Genomic DNA, 15,616 nt, shown 5'->3' with positions numbered 1-15,616 from the left:
GCGCTCCCACACATGCCGTTCCGTTTACCTGGACAGCTGCTTCCCATTAGGCGTTTCCATTCTATCCTTGAGGAAGAGAGGTCAGAGACTACTTCCGTTGTCAGGGCAGGAAGTGAAAAAGACCTGCCGGAGGCCTGGGGAACTGACAGAAAGTTACACTCCAGCTCCTCTGTGTCTGTCTTTTTGGCCAAAGAGAACTAGCTCCACTATGGAAGGGGTACGACTGGCTCCCTGTTTGCAAGGAGTTGGAGTTCAAGATCAGACCCCTGCAGAATAAGAGCCCTTGGCTGTTCTGAGATCCTTCAGGTCCCCTAGCCTGAAGAACAACGGCCAGGACACCAGGGCCTCGCCCAGGGCTTCACAGAGCTCTCTGGAGGGGAGCGCACGGGTACGAAAGCACATAGGCGGGAAAGGAAGCCGAGGCGCTCACGTCCCTGACCTTCGAGCGCCACTGCTTGGGGGTCACGGAGCAGCCAGTGACTCGGGCAAGAACGATAAAGTGTCAAAGAGCAAGTGATGTCAAACTGGCCTCAGTGTCTAATTTTAATAACATACCAGATGACATCTGGACACGGTAAAGTCAAAAGCATTAGGAAAGCAAAAGCGGGTAACTGTCCACCAGCTCTCTGCAGATTAACCCATCGGGTGGTTCATGGTGCGCCCCAGGGCACTCTGTCCTCAGCCCTCCTTTGAGGTAAGTGGCTGATGAGCGTTTTTTATGCCTCACCTCCCAGAAGAGGGTTTGAGGCCATTTACAGAAGAAATAGACAAGGGCAGGGGGAGGCACTGCTCCTGTTCTCAAATAGGGTCCAGACATCTCTACAAGCTGCAAAAAGTGGGCAGAATCTCTGTGTAAGGTGGTTTTCAAAGATGCGGATTGACAAGAGCATCCATGAAAAAAGCCAAGGATTCCAGAGCACAGCTGTTGCACGATCCCGTGCCAGTACTGAGTGTCTGTGATGCCAGGAGCTGTTCGCGCGTCTCTGCAAAACTCCAGTCTAGACGAAGGCTGGGGTCGCAGCACAGCGTCCAGAGCGTCATGGACGGCCACCTCGGCCTTCCCGTGCCTGGCAGCGGGCCTGGACTGCTCCGTCCCGTCTGGTGCCCAACGAGGACTCCGTGACCGAGGAGGCCCGCCTGCAAGGGGAAGGCCGGGTGGAGGACCCGGATCGTGTCGAGGAAAGAAGCTGGAAGGGCCGGGGGACTTGGGCAGACAGGACATCGCTCTGGAAGGTTAAAGGCCTGTCCCGTGGAAGACTAACCTGGTGGACCCGTGGCCACTAAGGAGATGGCAACACACAGCCAATTCCTGGCTCCTCTGTTGCCATCGTGTTTCAGCAAACATCAAGCCTCTCTCATATGCAAGGCCATTGCCGGGTGCGAGGGGCTTGGCCCCTTCCCCAAGGAACCAGTCTAGTAGGGGATGAGAAACAGCGCGGTGGATCTGGGGATGTTACGAGAGAAATTGGTTCTGGGTTGAGTGCCCACTGCCCGAAGGGAACGGCTAATGGCTGTGGGGGAGGCTTCCTTGCAGGGTGGCTGAGAGCTGCCGATGTTTCAGAAGCACAAAATGCAGGGCTGCCCTGTGTGTCACCTGTTGATCTCATTTAGACCCTCTGCCGTGGATCCTTGACCGTGGCTCGGGGGGAGGGTGTTAGGGGCAGTCGGGAGCCCACTTAGGACTTACAGGAGGCCCTCGGTTCTCCGTATGTGCGATCCAACCAGCCAGGGACAGGGTGGTCCTGCAGTGGTTATAACTGTTGGAAAAACCCGCGTTCTAGCGGGCCCGCATGATTCAGACCCACGTTCAAGGGCCAGCTCTAACCTTACAGCGTAGGCGCTGTGTCCACCCCGTTCACAGGTGGATGAGACAGGCCCGGAGACGCACGATCACGAAGCCGAGGTTTCCTTCTCTGTGAAGTGGGGGCTGACACCTGCCTCGGGGCTGTGGTTACACGGGAAGCGGACCGGATTGAACACCCTCGGGCTTGGGCGGGGGGCGTCTGTCCCTTGCCTCCCCACCCTCCAGTCGCAGCCGTGTTTGGCCGTCTCCCTGACTCACTGGGTTAGAGTGACTCAGTTTCACAGATGCTGCTGCTAAATTAGGGCCTCGGTGAGCCTTCGGGAGGACAGCTCTGTGAGGGCCCTGCCGTGGGCGCGGGGAGCAGAAACGGAGGCGGCGGCGGCGGCGGCTCCTGCCGACCAGCTGCTAAGCAGAGCTTTTCCGTGTGGGTCTGCGTGACACTGTAAACGATCAATGTATTAATCTGCTTTCACTGGGTTTTTTTCCCTCCACTTATTCCAGGAACATAGCCGAGTTTTTGCACTTTCCTTGCCTTAGTTGCTTTTGCACGGGGAAGGCAGAACTGTTTGGGGACATGCTGCTTCTGGATCCTTGGTTGAAAGGTTGCACCAGCTGAGATTAGGCCCAGGGTCTTGGAGGAAGAGGGGGGGAGGGGTCCCAGAAGACAGGAAGGGGCCTTCTAGAAGTCCGCGGGCCCGTGGGTCATGAGGACCCTGCCCTGATCCTGGCAGAGCACTTGGAGATGTGAGGGCTGGACACAGGGCACCGGGGCTCCCGGGAGGGTCCCCGTACTTGGGTCGTGTAAGTCGAGGCTGCCGGACTCCCAGGCGCCCCGAGCTCCCATCTGCAGAGCCCTCGTGGACAGGGCTGCAGGGCCCGGCCCCGTGTCTGCACTGTGTGAGGTCCCGGGACCTTTTCGGGCTCCTGGCGGGAGGAGCAAACCATGGGGACAACAGACTGAGCCCCCCACCGGCTGGCAGGATAGAGACTCAGTCTGATCTCATTCGGCTGAAAGAAAGAAGCGTGGCCTTCCTGCACCCCTGGTTCCAGCCGGGCTCCCCTGCCTGACCGTGCGGGAGGGCCAGTTCCGCCCAGGCTGGGCCTGTGACCTGCCAGTGACCTCCAGCAAATCCTTTTTTCCATTGAAGAGAGAGAGAGAGAGAGAGCGAGAGAGAGAGAAGGACCAGAGTGCCCCTGCCGGCTGACCTGCGGTTCTGGTGGGTCTGACTGAACCCTAATCCGTTTGCAGCGCGGAAGCCGAGGCCGGACGGGCTGGGCAGTTTCTCCAGTTCGCAGAGCCAGGAAGTGGCGGAGCAGGGCCCCTGCCCTGGCCGGCATCGGAGCGGGGACTCTGCCTCCTGCATCCCAGCTTGGCCGTTCATGCCCTGGGGCCTCTTTGGACGAGCTGCTGAACCCCCAGCCGCCACCTCCCGGTCGGAGGAACGCCTCCTGCAGCGGTTCTGACTGCGGGGCTGCCTCACCGCCCGTACCGTGGGGGCCGTGATTAGTCTTAATCCTGAGCCCGGTGTCCTTCTCAGCACCTGGAGCTGCCCTGACACGGCCGGCCTTGCCGGGGAAGGCCGGCCCTTCGCATCTGCGCAGATGGTTCACACGGGGTCAGGCTGAAAACAGACCCCAGGGGGGAAGGGTCAGTGAACCCTTCCCCGGAGAGGGAGTGGGGACAGCCAGGAGAGCTGTCAACGGAGCCTCTTTCCTCTCTTACCCTCGGTCCCAAAATAGCACTTGTCTGCCCCACCCTGCCCAGCCGGCGGGGCTGCAGGCCGAGTAAGGTGCCGTTTAAAGACAACCTAGCCCTCCCCGTCTGCCCAGCTGGCCAGACCCGGACCCCTGCTGCTCTACAGCCGCCCAGGGCAGGCCGGCTAGCCCCGCCTGCTTTCCTGAGACCCTGGCTGCCCGGGTTCTGCCCGCACTGTCCTGGGACGCTGCAAAGAAGCAGAAGCCCGGCGCTCTGGGGGAGGTAATCCTACAAAGGCAGTGACAAAAGTCCCTCTAGAGAAGAGAGCTCCTTCCTACCTGGAGCTGGAACAGCGGTGAGGCCCGTCCCCATTCCCCCGCACACGCACACACATCCCTCCCCAACCAAGAGGACGGCGTTCCGTTTACAGCAAGAAAGAGTCAAGCTTGGGGCTTCCCTGGTGGCGCAGTGGTTAAGACTCCGCCTGCCAGTGCAGGGGACACGGGTTCGAGCCCCGGTCTGGGAAGATCCCACGTGCCGCGGAGCAACTAAGCCCCTGCGCCACAACTACTGAGCCTGCGCTCTAGAGCCCGCGAGCCACAACTACTGAAGCCTGCGCGCCTAGAGCCTGTGCTCTGCAACAAGAGAAGCCACTGCAGTGAGAAGCCCACGACCGCAAAATAAATAAATGAATGAACTTAAAAAATAAAGAGTCAAGCTAGACACCAGGAAAAACCTGATGAAGGAGAAGTGTGTGTTTATCCTGGAGCAGGGGGAGCCAGGAGACCCTGTTCCTTCAGTGCAATGAGATTATATCAGGCAGACAAAAGGGTGTAACGACCTCTCTGGAGGAGCTGGGAGGACAGAGGCCCGTGGGGTAGAGGAGGGCGGAGTGCCCGCAGGGCTCTCCTGAAGAAGACCCTGAGAGGCGAAGGAAGGAGGGAAGGGAGACACTCTGGTCTCGGGATGGCTCAGCGTGGACCACGGGCCAGGCGGTAGGGAGGAGCAGGAACCTGTGGAGTGGAGGCCCCAGGGCCCAGGGCCTGGAGAGGTGAGGGGGCCTCGCGGATGCGCAAGTCAGTCCGCTCTGTTTGAAGAGGAGGTGAGGCCGGCGGGGGGAGGGGGGAGGGGGGAGAAGGCCCAGGTCATCGCCCCACGTGGATGACTCAGCAGAGTACTGCCACCGCCCCGGGCCAGGCCCAAACTGGGTCACGGGCTTCCCTCCCCCCCCACCCCACCCCCACCCCGCCGCCACCACCACTGCCCCTGCTTCCCACACAGAGTACTTTACACGTGTTCAAGGAGAGGCAGAAGGTGGCGGAAAGGCCTGGGCTTTGAAGTCACAAAAGTCAATTCTAAATCCCAGCCCCCACCCCCTTGAGCTGGGAAAATTAACTTCTTCCAACCCAAGTTTCCTCATCGGTACAATGGGACCAACTTGAAACCGGAGGGAAGGGGGCGGGGCACAACCTTTGAAAGAATGGTTGACATAGCCCGAGGACGTGATATAAACTGATTAGAAACCTTTGAAAGAATGACACAGCCCGAGGACATGACATAGACTGATTAGAAACCTTTGAAAGAATGACACAGCCCGAGGACATGACATAGACTGATTAGAAACCTTTGAAAGAATGACACAGCCCGAGGACATGACATAAACCGATTAGAACCAAGTGGGTCCAAGATGGCGGACGAGTCGACTTGCACTAGACCGTGAGCCTCAGGACTCGCTCACTGTAACACATCAGCAAAGCTGAATGACACACGCACAGGTGCCGTGACAGTTCCAAGGCCGACCAGAAGGATCAGAAAAGGGGCGGTGGTCCGATTCCTGGAAGTCCCCGCCCCTTCCCGGAATAGCTGGAATGCTCCTCCCCCTCATTAGCCTATGAAATTACCCACCCCTATAAAAGCTGACAGCCCCACACCCGGGTGCCTTTCTCACCTTCTGAGACGGCCCGCTCTCTGTCTGTGGAGTGCGCTTCTCTCTAAGGAAATCCACTTCTTACCTATCACTTTGTCTCTCACTGAATTCTTTCTGTGATGAGACACCAAGAACCTGAGCTTCATTAAGTTCTAAAACCAGGTGTGTGATCTCAGTTGGAAGACTGGGTTTTGGCCGGGTTTGAGTCCCGGCATGTGGGTTCGAGTCCCAATCTGAGGTGCACGGCTTCAAACTTACTTGCAGAGTTAGCTGTTACTTTTGCCATTATTATCACACTCAACGCACTCTGCCTCCTCTGGTCCAGGAAAGTGTCCCGCTCACTGGGGGCCGGGAGGCCAGCTTGTTGAGGGGACCATGTGCTCCAAAGTGCTCTTGGCTGCAGAAGGTCTGGGGAAGCCCCTCCAGGCCTAGATATCTATCTGTACAACCACCTTCCAGGGCCCCCAGCTTTCCCACCTGGGCCTCTTCCTCACTCCCTCCCAGCCCGGAGGCCTGGCTCAGTTCGCAGGTCCAGGTCGGTCTCGGCCACAGAGCCGGCCTTAGCTCCCTGCCTCCAGGCTCCAGCATCCCCTGCTGAGAAGCGCCAGCCCTCCCGCGGCTGCCTGTTCTCACCTGGCCCGCCCACGGCCCCTTCCTCACCTTCTGCCCTTGTCCATCACCTGAACTGAAAAGCTTTCCTAGAATTTTGCAATCAGAAAATCACCGATGTCAGACTTCCCTAGTGGCACAGCGGTTAAGAATCCGCCTGCCAGGGGCTTCCCTGGTGGCGCAGCGGTTGAGAGTCCGCCTGCCATTGCGGGAAGATCCCACATGCCGTGGAGCGGCTGGGCCCGTGAGCCGTGGCCGCTGCGCCTGCGCGTCCGGAGCCTGTGCTCCGCAAAGGGAGAGGCCACGACAGTGAGAGGCCCGCGTACCGCAAAAAAAAAAAAAAAAAAAAAAAAGAATCCGCCTGCCAATGCAGGGGACACGGGTTCGAGCCCTGGTCCGGGAAGATCCCGCGTGCCGCAGAGCAGCTAAGCCCGTGAGCCACAGCTACTGAGCCTGTGCTCTAGAGCCTGTCCTCCACAACAAGAGGAGCCACCGCAGTGAGAAGCCCGCGGGCAGCAACGAAGACCCAACGCAGTCAAAAAGTAAAAATTGAAAAAAAAAAAAAAATCACTGATGTTGCTGAGAGCTGGGTGTCCTGATGAGCAGGAACCAGGGGTGTAAACTTTGAGGAGAACTACTTGGAGGAAAAAGGAGAAAAGCAGGAAAATTGCTAGAAAGGGATGAGTTTCGGGAAACATGAGGTTTTGTTTTGCTTTGCTTTATTTCGTTTTAATAGGAGAGATTTAAGATTTTGTTTCCTAAGGAAGGAAGAACTAAAGACGCGGAAAGAAGGGATGCTGAAGAGGAGCTCCAACAGAAGGTCTCTGCGAGCACGTTGGCGCGCAGCTGGGGCGGGAAGAGACAGCCCTTCATCTGAGAGTCGCTCAGCAGCCACGGGGGAGCCCCCGCAGTGAGGGCTGGGGGAGCACGGGGAGCACAGGGCCCTATGGTCCCCACTCTCGCAGAGCCTGTGGCCTGGGAATGGACACACCGTCAGGCGTGGGGACCTGGGAGCTCCCTCCATACATCTGTTTCTGTGGCTTTTTCTTTTTTTCTTCCCGGTACGCGGGCCTCTCACTGTCGCGGCCTCTCCCGTTGCGGAGCACAGGCTCCGGACGCACAGGCGCAGCGGCCACGGCTCACGGGCCCAGCTGCTCCACGGCACGTGGGATCTTCCCGGACCGGGGCGCGAACCCGCGTGCCCTGCATCGGCAGGCGGACTCTCAACCACCGCGCCACCAGGGAAGCCCTCTGTGGCATTTTTGACTGCTTCTGTGTCAGGACAGATGTACGCTCCCCCCCACCCCGCCCCCATCAGACTACCAGCCGACCCGACCCTCACTTCCACTCTCCTGGTGGGGTGCCAGCGCCCACAGGGGCCCAGAACGGGGCAGCGCCTTCTTTGGCTGCCCTTCCCGAACCGGTTTAGATTCTGTTAGGTCTTCCTCGCCTGGGACACTGGAGAGACTCGCTGTCTTCTGTTGGGCATGAATTGCTGGACTGATGGACCCTCGTGATGAGAGCTCAGACTTTAGCCTCTCGACGACTTTCTCATATAACTTACAGCCGTGTGCGGTATGTTGATCCTGCTGTACATCACAGCCCTGTGCTTGTTATCTTACAGCTGGGGGTCTGTGCCCTTTGCCGGCCTTCCCCCAACTGCCCCCTCCTCTGGTGACCGCAGATCTGACCTCTTTTTTCTATGAGTTTGCTTGGTTGTCTGTAATTGACCTACAGCACTATGTTAGTTCCTGTTCACAACATAGTGATTCAATATTTCTTTTTTCTTAAGCATTGTTTTATTATTATTTTTAAGTTAATTAATTTACTTTGGGCTGCGTTGGGTCTTCGTTGCTGCACGCGGGCTTTCTCTAGTTGTGGCGGGCGGGGGCTACTCTTCATTGCCGTGTGTGGACTTCTCATTGAGGTGGCCTCTCGTTGCAGAGCACGGGCTCTAGGCGCGTGGGCTTCAGTAGTTGCAGCACGCAGGCTTCAGTAGTTGTGGCGCGCGGGCTTAGCCGCTCCGCGGCACGTGGGATCTTCCCGGACCAGGGCTCGAACCCGTGTCCCCTGCATTGGCAGGCGGATTCTTAACCACTGCGCCACCAGGGAAGTCCTGATTCAATATTTCTATACGTCCCCAAATGATCACCATGATAAGTCTAGTTACATCTGTTACCATACAAAGGTGTTACATAGCTATTGACTATATTCCTCACACCATATTCCTCATCCCTGTGACTCATTTATTTTGTAACTGGAAGTTTGTGCCTCCTAATCTCCCTCACCTCTTTCCTCTCCCCAAGCCCCCTCCCCTCTGGCAACCCACCTGTTTGTTCTCTGTATCTATAACTCTGTTTCTGTTTTATGTTTGTTCATTTGTTTTGGTTTTTTTTAGATTCCACATTTGGGATATCATACAGTATTTGTCTTTCTCTGTCTGACTTATTAAACTTAGGATAATATCTTCCAGGTCCAGCCATGTTGTTGTAAATGGCAAAATTTCATTCTTTTTTACGGCTGAGTAATATTCCATTGTGTGTATACACCACATCTTCTTTATCCATTCATCTGTTGATGGACACTTAGGTTGCTTCCATATCTTGGCTGTTGTGAATAATGCTGCAATGAACATAAGGGTGCATAAATCTTTTCAAATTCGTGTTTTCATTTTCTTCAGGTAAATACGCAGGAATGGAACTGCTGAATCGTATGGTAGTTCTATTTTTTATTTTTTGGAACCTCCCTACTGTTTTCCACAGTGGCCGCACCAATTTTCATCCCCACCAACAGTGCACGAGTGTTTCCCTTTTCTCCACATCCTCACCAACAAATTTGTTATTTGTTGTATTTTTGATGACAGTCATTCTGACAGGTGTGAGGTGACATCTCACTGTGGTTTTGAATTGTATTTCTCTGATGATTAATGATGCTGAGCAGCTTTTCATGTACCTCTTGGCCGTCTGTGTGTCTTCTTTGGAAAAGTGTCTATTCAGGTCCTCTGCCCATTTTTAAAATCTATTTAGTTTTTATGTTGAGTTGTATGAGCTCTTTGTATATTTTGGATTTTGACCCTTATCAGATGTATCATTTGCAAATACCTTCTCCTCCCCAGTAGGCAGAGCTGGGTTTAGAATGCCTTTGCCACTTACTGGCTCTATTACCTTGAACAAACCCTTTAACACCCTTGAGTCCTAGAAATCTCTGTCTGTAAAACGGACTGATACAACCAGCGAGCTTAGTTTCGCTCATGGGATTCCGGGGAGCCCCAAATGAGGGGCCTGTCTGAGTGCCCCGAAGGATGCACACAGAGGGACTAAGAGAAGCTTTGGATTTTCTCCACAGCTTGGTCCCCTGCATGTTCCTGGTCAGGGAGCCCCTGGAGCCAGGGGCACAGCTACCAGTACTCAGTACCAACTTGTAAGGAGATTGATGACCCCCTACGGAAGTGGGGGGCAGGGCAGGGCCTCCCTATGCTCTCTGGCTACTGCAGTATCTCTGCGGGGCTGCTTTGTGAAGAAAGGGGTTTTCACTGTCAAGGGTGTCGGACTGGATGGTCCCCAGGTGGCCCCAGCTGTCTGCCATCCGGACTGGTGAGGCCATAGGCTGGCGCGTGTCAGGGCTGTCCACTCGGAGGAGGGGGAAGGGGCCACTCAGGGAGCCAGCGCAGCTGGCAGGGTCCAGGCCTGTGGGCCCGGCGGGGACAAAGCTGCTCTGAGCTGCCTCTCAATGGGCGCCTGTGTTCTGGGGTGGGGGCGGGGTGACCCCCGGCTCCTCGCTCTCCTCCCGCCGCCGCAGGATGTCCTGGGCTGGACACTGGGGCAGAGGAGGTCCCGCACAGGGAAGGTCAGGGTTGGCCGCTGTGCCTGAGCACTCGGAGGTGGCACCAGGATCAGGGCTTCTGGGGCCCGGGACGCCGATTGGGCCGAGGCAGGGGGCGGGCCCGGGCGGCCGCAGCGCCCAGCAGCCACTGGTCCCTGGGGAACATGGAAGGAGGAGCCCGCTCGGGGCGTGTCCGGGGCGGAGCCCGGAGGGGCGGGGCGCGGGGGCAGGGTCAGTGCCGACCGGCCGAGCCCCGCCCAGAGTAGGTGGAGAGGAGCCGGCGGGCGCGCTGGCCCCGCGGAGCTGGGCGGCCGGCGTCGTCCTGCGCGCCCCGCGCCGCTCCCCGCGCCCCGCCATGCCGCCCGCCGGGCTCCGCGGGGCCGCGCCGCTCGCCGCGATCGCGCTCCTGGTGCTGGGGGCGCCCCTGGGTAAGGGCCGGGGGAGCGGGGGCGGTCTCGGCGCGCGGTCCCGGAGACCCTGGGGGAGACCGCGCCCCGGCGTTGCGGGGTCCGCGGGAGGTGAGGGCGGCGGGTGCTGGGCGTGGGGCCGACCCCAGGGGCCGCTCCGGGCAGAGGCCTCTGGGCGCAGGGACCTGGGTGGAGCTCCGGGGAGTGGGAGTGGGGCTGGGCGGCCACTGGGTACCCCCGTCCGTGCCCGCAGCGCTGGCCGGCGAGGACTGCCTATGGTACCTAGACCGGAATGGCTCCTGGCATCCGGGCTTCAGCTGCGAGTTCTTCACCTTCTGCTGCGGGACGTGCTACCAGCGGTACTGCTGCCGGGACCTGACCTTGCTCATCACCGAGAGGCAGCAGAAGCACTGCCTGGCCTTCAGGTGGGCTCCGGCCCTCCGCCCCTTGTCCTCCTCCACATTCTTAGCCCACACCCAGGGCTCCGGCTTGGGCACGGAGCGGGGCTGTAGCGCCGGGGCTGCGGAGTTCCCGGAGGGGCCGGCTAGTTACCGTCATGTGGGCACCGCTGGCTGGGCTGAGCCCTCCGCTCGCTCTGGGCCTGCGCATCCGGGCGCAGTGGGGCTCGGGCGCAGTGGGGCTCCGGGCGCAGTGGAGCTCGGGCGCAGTGGGGCTCCGGGCGCAGTGGAGCTGGGGCACAGTGGGGCTCCGGGCTCAGTGGAGCTGGGGCGCAGTGGGGCTCCGGGCGCAGTGGAGGTCCGGGCGCAGTGGGGCTCCGGGCGCAGTGGAGCTCTGGCGCAGTGGGGCTCCGGGCGCAGTGGGGCTCCGGGCGCAGTGGAGCTGGGGTGCAGTGGAGCTCCGGCCGGAAGATGGGAGACAGGGGTCTGATTCCCAGGTCTTCTGCTCGCCAGCTGCATGATCTTGGGGAGGACATGTCCTGGGTGGGTCACTGTTTCCTCTCCATGAAAAGGGGGGGACACAATGAGTGGTTTTCAAACTTCTTATTGGAGGGGACGCGGACATATAGAACAGGTATAGGGAGGCTGTGATTAAAGTGGGATCTGAGAAAACAGCTCTGGATCATTTCCCAGGGGGCTTTGAGGGCCGCCGTGCTGGAGTCTAACCAGTCATGGACGGGGGCGCACACCCCACATCCCCGTCGGCCGCTCTCTGACCAGCAGGCTGCCTGGCCTTCCGGGAAGTGTGGCCCCCTAAGATCTGCCCACACCGGTAGGCCGCAGCCCCACCAGGAGACCCACATCTCGGTCTGTGGTGGGCCCCTGCTGTCCAGGGCTCTGAGCCCAGTGTTACCGGCAGCGTGGTGAGGACCCCCCTTCGAGGCTGGAAGGTGAGGGGACCTGTTCTTTGTCTAAGTCCCAAAACCATAGCGGGCATCGCCTCCGCCGTGATCCTCTTCGTGGCCGTGGTCGCCACCACCATCTGCTGCTTCCTCTGTTCCTGTTGCTACCTGTACCGCCGGCGCCAGCAGCTGCAGAGCCCATTTGAAGGTGCGTCCGTGTGGGACGGGGCAGGAGAGCCTGAGCCGGGCCAGGCTGACACCCACGGTGGGCACCGGAGGTCAAGGGGGTGGGGTTCTGCAGCAGCGTGTGCTTGCAGACACACACTTGCCAGCATGCAACCCCAGAAACAGGAGAGTGCAGGGGCATGTGTGAACGCTGGACTGGTATACACGATTGCGCCCGCCCCGTTTGCCAGCAGCAGCGTGTGTGCCCTGGGTTTGCGCATGCGCTTGGCTCTTAGGACGCACTCGGGGCGGGGCCTAGAGCGTGAGCATCGTGGGCGCGCTCGGTGCTCCGGAGGACGTGTGCCTGACTTGGCGTGTGACTGCGCATAAGCCCAGACTGCTGGGCGTGAGAACGGCGCCCCCCGGGCGGGGGATCGTGTGGGAGGACCCCGTTGCGGGCAGCTCTGCTGGGCTGCAAGATTCCCGCCCACAGCCGCCATCTCCTTGCCCAGGTAAGACGCTCCCTAGGCCGCGCTCTCTGGCCCAGGAGGTCGCTGAAACCCCCTGAGGGAGCAAACTGCTGAACCCAGACTGACCAGCCGGGGCCACCCGCAGGCTCCCTGCTGGACTCGGTGGAGCAGGGCCTGGGAGCAGAGGCGGCAGGGCCTCCCGGGCCGGAGGAGGCCGCTTCCCCTGGAGGCGGGGCCCTGAACGCTGGTCCTTGTCCCCCACCTAGGCCAGGAGATCCCAATGACAGGCATCCCAGTGCAGCCGGTGTACCCGTACCCCCAGGACCCCAAAGCTGGCCCTGCAGCCCCACAGCCTGGCTTCATGTACCCACCCAGCGGTCCTGCGCCCCAGTATCCACTCTACCCGGCGGGGCCCCCCGTCTACAACCCTGCAGGTGAGTGAGCCCTTTGCTCCCACCTGCCCGCCCCCCGGGCCCTCACAACCGAGTCCTTCTCCCAGACCTCCAGGCTGCCTTGGCCCCGTGGGTCCTGCGTGGCCCCGCGGTCAGGGGTTCCTTTGCGCCCTCCCGTGCCGCCGTGACCCTCATCCTGTCTCCTTGGCTTGCAGCTCCTCCCCCATATATGCCACCCCAGCCCTCCTACCCGGGAGCCTGAGCAGCCAGCTACGCCTCTGCCGCCCCGCAGGGACGCCCCCTCCTGAACCTGCATCCGGCCCGGGGTGGGCAGGGTCCTCTACTCGCCAGGCCCCAGACCGAGCCGCGCCCTGAGACCTTCTGGGAGCAGAGCCCCAGGGAGAGCATCGGGGGCTGAGCTGGAACTGGGCGGTGAATGAGGGCCGGCTGGGGAGGGCCCGGGCTGCGGGAAGGACAGGAAAGCCTGGGTCACAGCCCCTGCTTTCTTTTAGTCCTTCTCCTCCTGGGACCCCAGCTGGGAAGGCTGGGCCGCTCCCGTTTGCCCGTCGTGGGCTGAGGGGGCCCCACCAGCCGTGGGCCGAAGCCCTCCTCCTGGCACCCCCACGGGCCGTGCTCCGGCTGCTGGATTAAAGCTGTAATGACATGTCATGTGGGTTGTGTCACTGGGCCACGCACAGCTTCCTGGCTCTGCCGGCAGCCCCACAGCCCTGCAGCAGGGGAGGGCGGGTGCCAGGGCTGGAGCGCAGGCCGGGGCCCCCAGGCTGAGGGCTCCCCGGGCCGGTTCCCAGAGCCGGGGAGGCGGAGCTCGCCACTGCAGGGAAGAGGGTGCTCGTTGGTTACAGATTCCCCACGAGGGGCCGGCCAGTGAGGCACCGCCAGCTGCCCAAGGGCTCCTGCCCCCACTCGGTACACTGGGACTCACACTCGGGCCCCGCCCCCCTGTGTCTCCCAAAGTTGCAGGTCTCAGCTGCCTCATCTGTAGAATGCGCTGCTGCCTCAGGGCTGCCCTGAGGGTGAACCGTGGACAGGAAGCTTGGTCAGGTCCGCCCTTCCACCTCAGAGGAGCCAGCCTGGCCAGGTGCTCTCAGCTGCCTTGGAGCATCAGGGGAGCCCAAGGCACGGGGCACCCAGGCCCAATTCTGTGTCTCTGCTGGGCCAGGCAGCTCCCCTCCCCGCCCCCCTGACCTCACCTACCGAGGACGCGGGCCAGTTTTTAATTCAAGTGGGAAAAGTGCCAACTCAGCTTGGACAGCCACCCAGTCCGCCATCTCCCCCTTCCCAAGCCCCTCGGCTCAGCGCCCCTCCCCTCCGTCCGCGGTCCTCCAGTCCCACTGCAACCTGCTTGCCCTTGGGTCTCCTCAGGCCTCTGGGCCCCCGGCAGCCTCGTCTGGATGGCCATCGTGGTAACCACGCCCGGGGCCCCCTGGAGGCTCTTGTCACGCAGCCCAGGCGGGGAGCTCCTGGGCCAGCTGCGTGGGGACCAGGGTCAGACCTCTGTCCCCGGACCTGACCCAGTGGAGGGGAAGCTAGCGCTGCTGAGGCCAGAGCTGGGACCACAGCTGCAAGTCCACCTTTTCCCTGAGGATGGGGGGGCAGAGAGGCGGGAGGGGCCACGAGTGGCCTGGCTTCCAGCCGCAGGTTCTGCCCTCACGCTGGGAGAGGCGGTCACCAGGTCACTCCAAGGTTCGGACTGTCCCCCTCTCTCTCTCCTGAAGCTGGGAGGTGGAGGAGATTGGCAGGATAAGATTTCTGAGTTTCCCTGAGAAATGACGTGTAAATGAATGCAAGGCCATGCAGGTCAGAACTAATTATCCTTTTGCAACAGCCTGGGGTCAATTAAAAATTGCTCTGTAGTCTGGGAGGGGAGTCAAGTTTATCCCAATCAGAGCTGCCTCCTGCAACGCTGTCCCCAAGACTTCCAGTCAATTAACTCTGCAGGGCACTGAAAATAAGAGAATTCTCAGAAAAGGGGAGACCGTGACCGAGTGTAGCTTTCACACGTGGGGAGCAGAGAGAAGGGCCCTCTCACGTTCTCTAGTTTTTAAAACAAGACAGCACCCTGTCTCCAAAAGCGCCACGTCCTCCGTGGCCCAGCTCCTCACCAGGGGACGGGCACAGCTGCTCCTGCACCAGCACCCCGGAAAACCGGCAGACACCCTACAACACGGGGTGCGGTGGGAGGATCCGAGCGAAAGGGGGGTCCTGCTAGGCTGGGAGGGACCGGCGGGGACCTGAGGGGAGGTCTTACACGAAGCCCTCCGGCCTGCACTGCGGGGATGCTGCGGTGGTGGGCGTGCTGAGGCCAGCGCGGGAGGACAGGGAGGGGGCTAGGGCCCAGGTACTTGGCATACAGTCAGGCCAGGAGCCAGAGGTCCGCAAGAAAGGGGAGCGCTGGTGGGTGGGTGGGATAAAGGAGGGGGTGAGGCCTGCAGAAGGGGGCCGAGGGGTGGGGGGAAGGTGCATGGCCAGGTAGGGCAGGTAGAGCACGGGCAAGAAGGCTGAGGGGCACCCTGCCCAGGCCAGCAGCCTGTCCCCCTCCCCTGCCCTCCCCAGCAGGCAGCTGGCACGTGCCTATCCAGGCTGGGTGATCTTGGTGGGTGACCTGCGTTCGGATCTTACGCTTCTTACAGAAGCCACCTGAGTGGCCTTGGTCCCGACGCCCGGCCTGGGCCTCCTAACGACAGGAAGTGGGCCGAATAGCCCTGCAGGCCCGGTGCCTCCAGGGCCTGGGCCCCAGCTTGTACACACAGCCCCCAGGCCCGGCGAGGGGATGGGGGAGGGGGGGCACTTGTCCTGCGGGCAGGGCCTGGGGCCAGTCTCAGATGGACTCCTGGATGGGGTGGGGGAGAGTCCGGCGGCCGGAGGGCCCTGGGGGAGCCTCCTGGCCCAAGTCGGCAGGAAACCTGGGTTTGAATCCGGATCCATCAGCTGTCAGGTCGTTTGCCCCGCCTTGCAACCCCTCCCCTCAATTCAGCGGATCCCAGAGCACCCGCGCCCCGAGGA

The 15,616-nt window shown here is 60.7% G+C and overlaps 1 protein-coding gene across 2 annotated transcripts; it reads left to right on the top strand.

Annotated features, from left to right (window-relative positions):
* The first annotated feature begins 10,195 nt into the window (after positions 1-10,195).
* Positions 10,196-14,466, top strand: SHISA4 (shisa family member 4). Of its 2 annotated transcripts, none has more exons than XM_059059451.2 (5): positions 10,196-10,286; positions 10,519-10,690; positions 11,640-11,773; positions 12,467-12,634; positions 12,808-13,261. In XM_059059451.2, the coding sequence occupies exons 1-5, from the start codon at positions 10,214-10,216 to the stop codon at positions 12,852-12,854; spliced, it is 594 nt and encodes a 197-aa protein (XP_058915434.1). In that variant the 5' UTR covers positions 10,196-10,213; the 3' UTR covers positions 12,855-13,261. The 2 variants fall into 2 exon arrangements, with proteins under 2 accessions (XP_058915434.1, XP_066883080.1); XM_067026979.1 differs by lacking the exon at positions 12,808-13,261 and adding an exon at positions 13,568-14,466 and having other exon boundaries at positions 10,208-10,286.
* The last annotated feature ends 1,150 nt before the right edge of the window (positions 14,467-15,616 follow it).

The sequence above is a fragment of the Kogia breviceps genome, chromosome 1, assembly GCF_026419965.1.
Source record: "Kogia breviceps isolate mKogBre1 chromosome 1, mKogBre1 haplotype 1, whole genome shotgun sequence".
NCBI lineage: Eukaryota > Metazoa > Chordata > Mammalia > Artiodactyla > Physeteridae > Kogia > Kogia breviceps.
The sequence above is the reverse complement of the archived record's forward strand: the minus strand, read 5'-3'. Positions and strand labels throughout refer to the sequence as shown.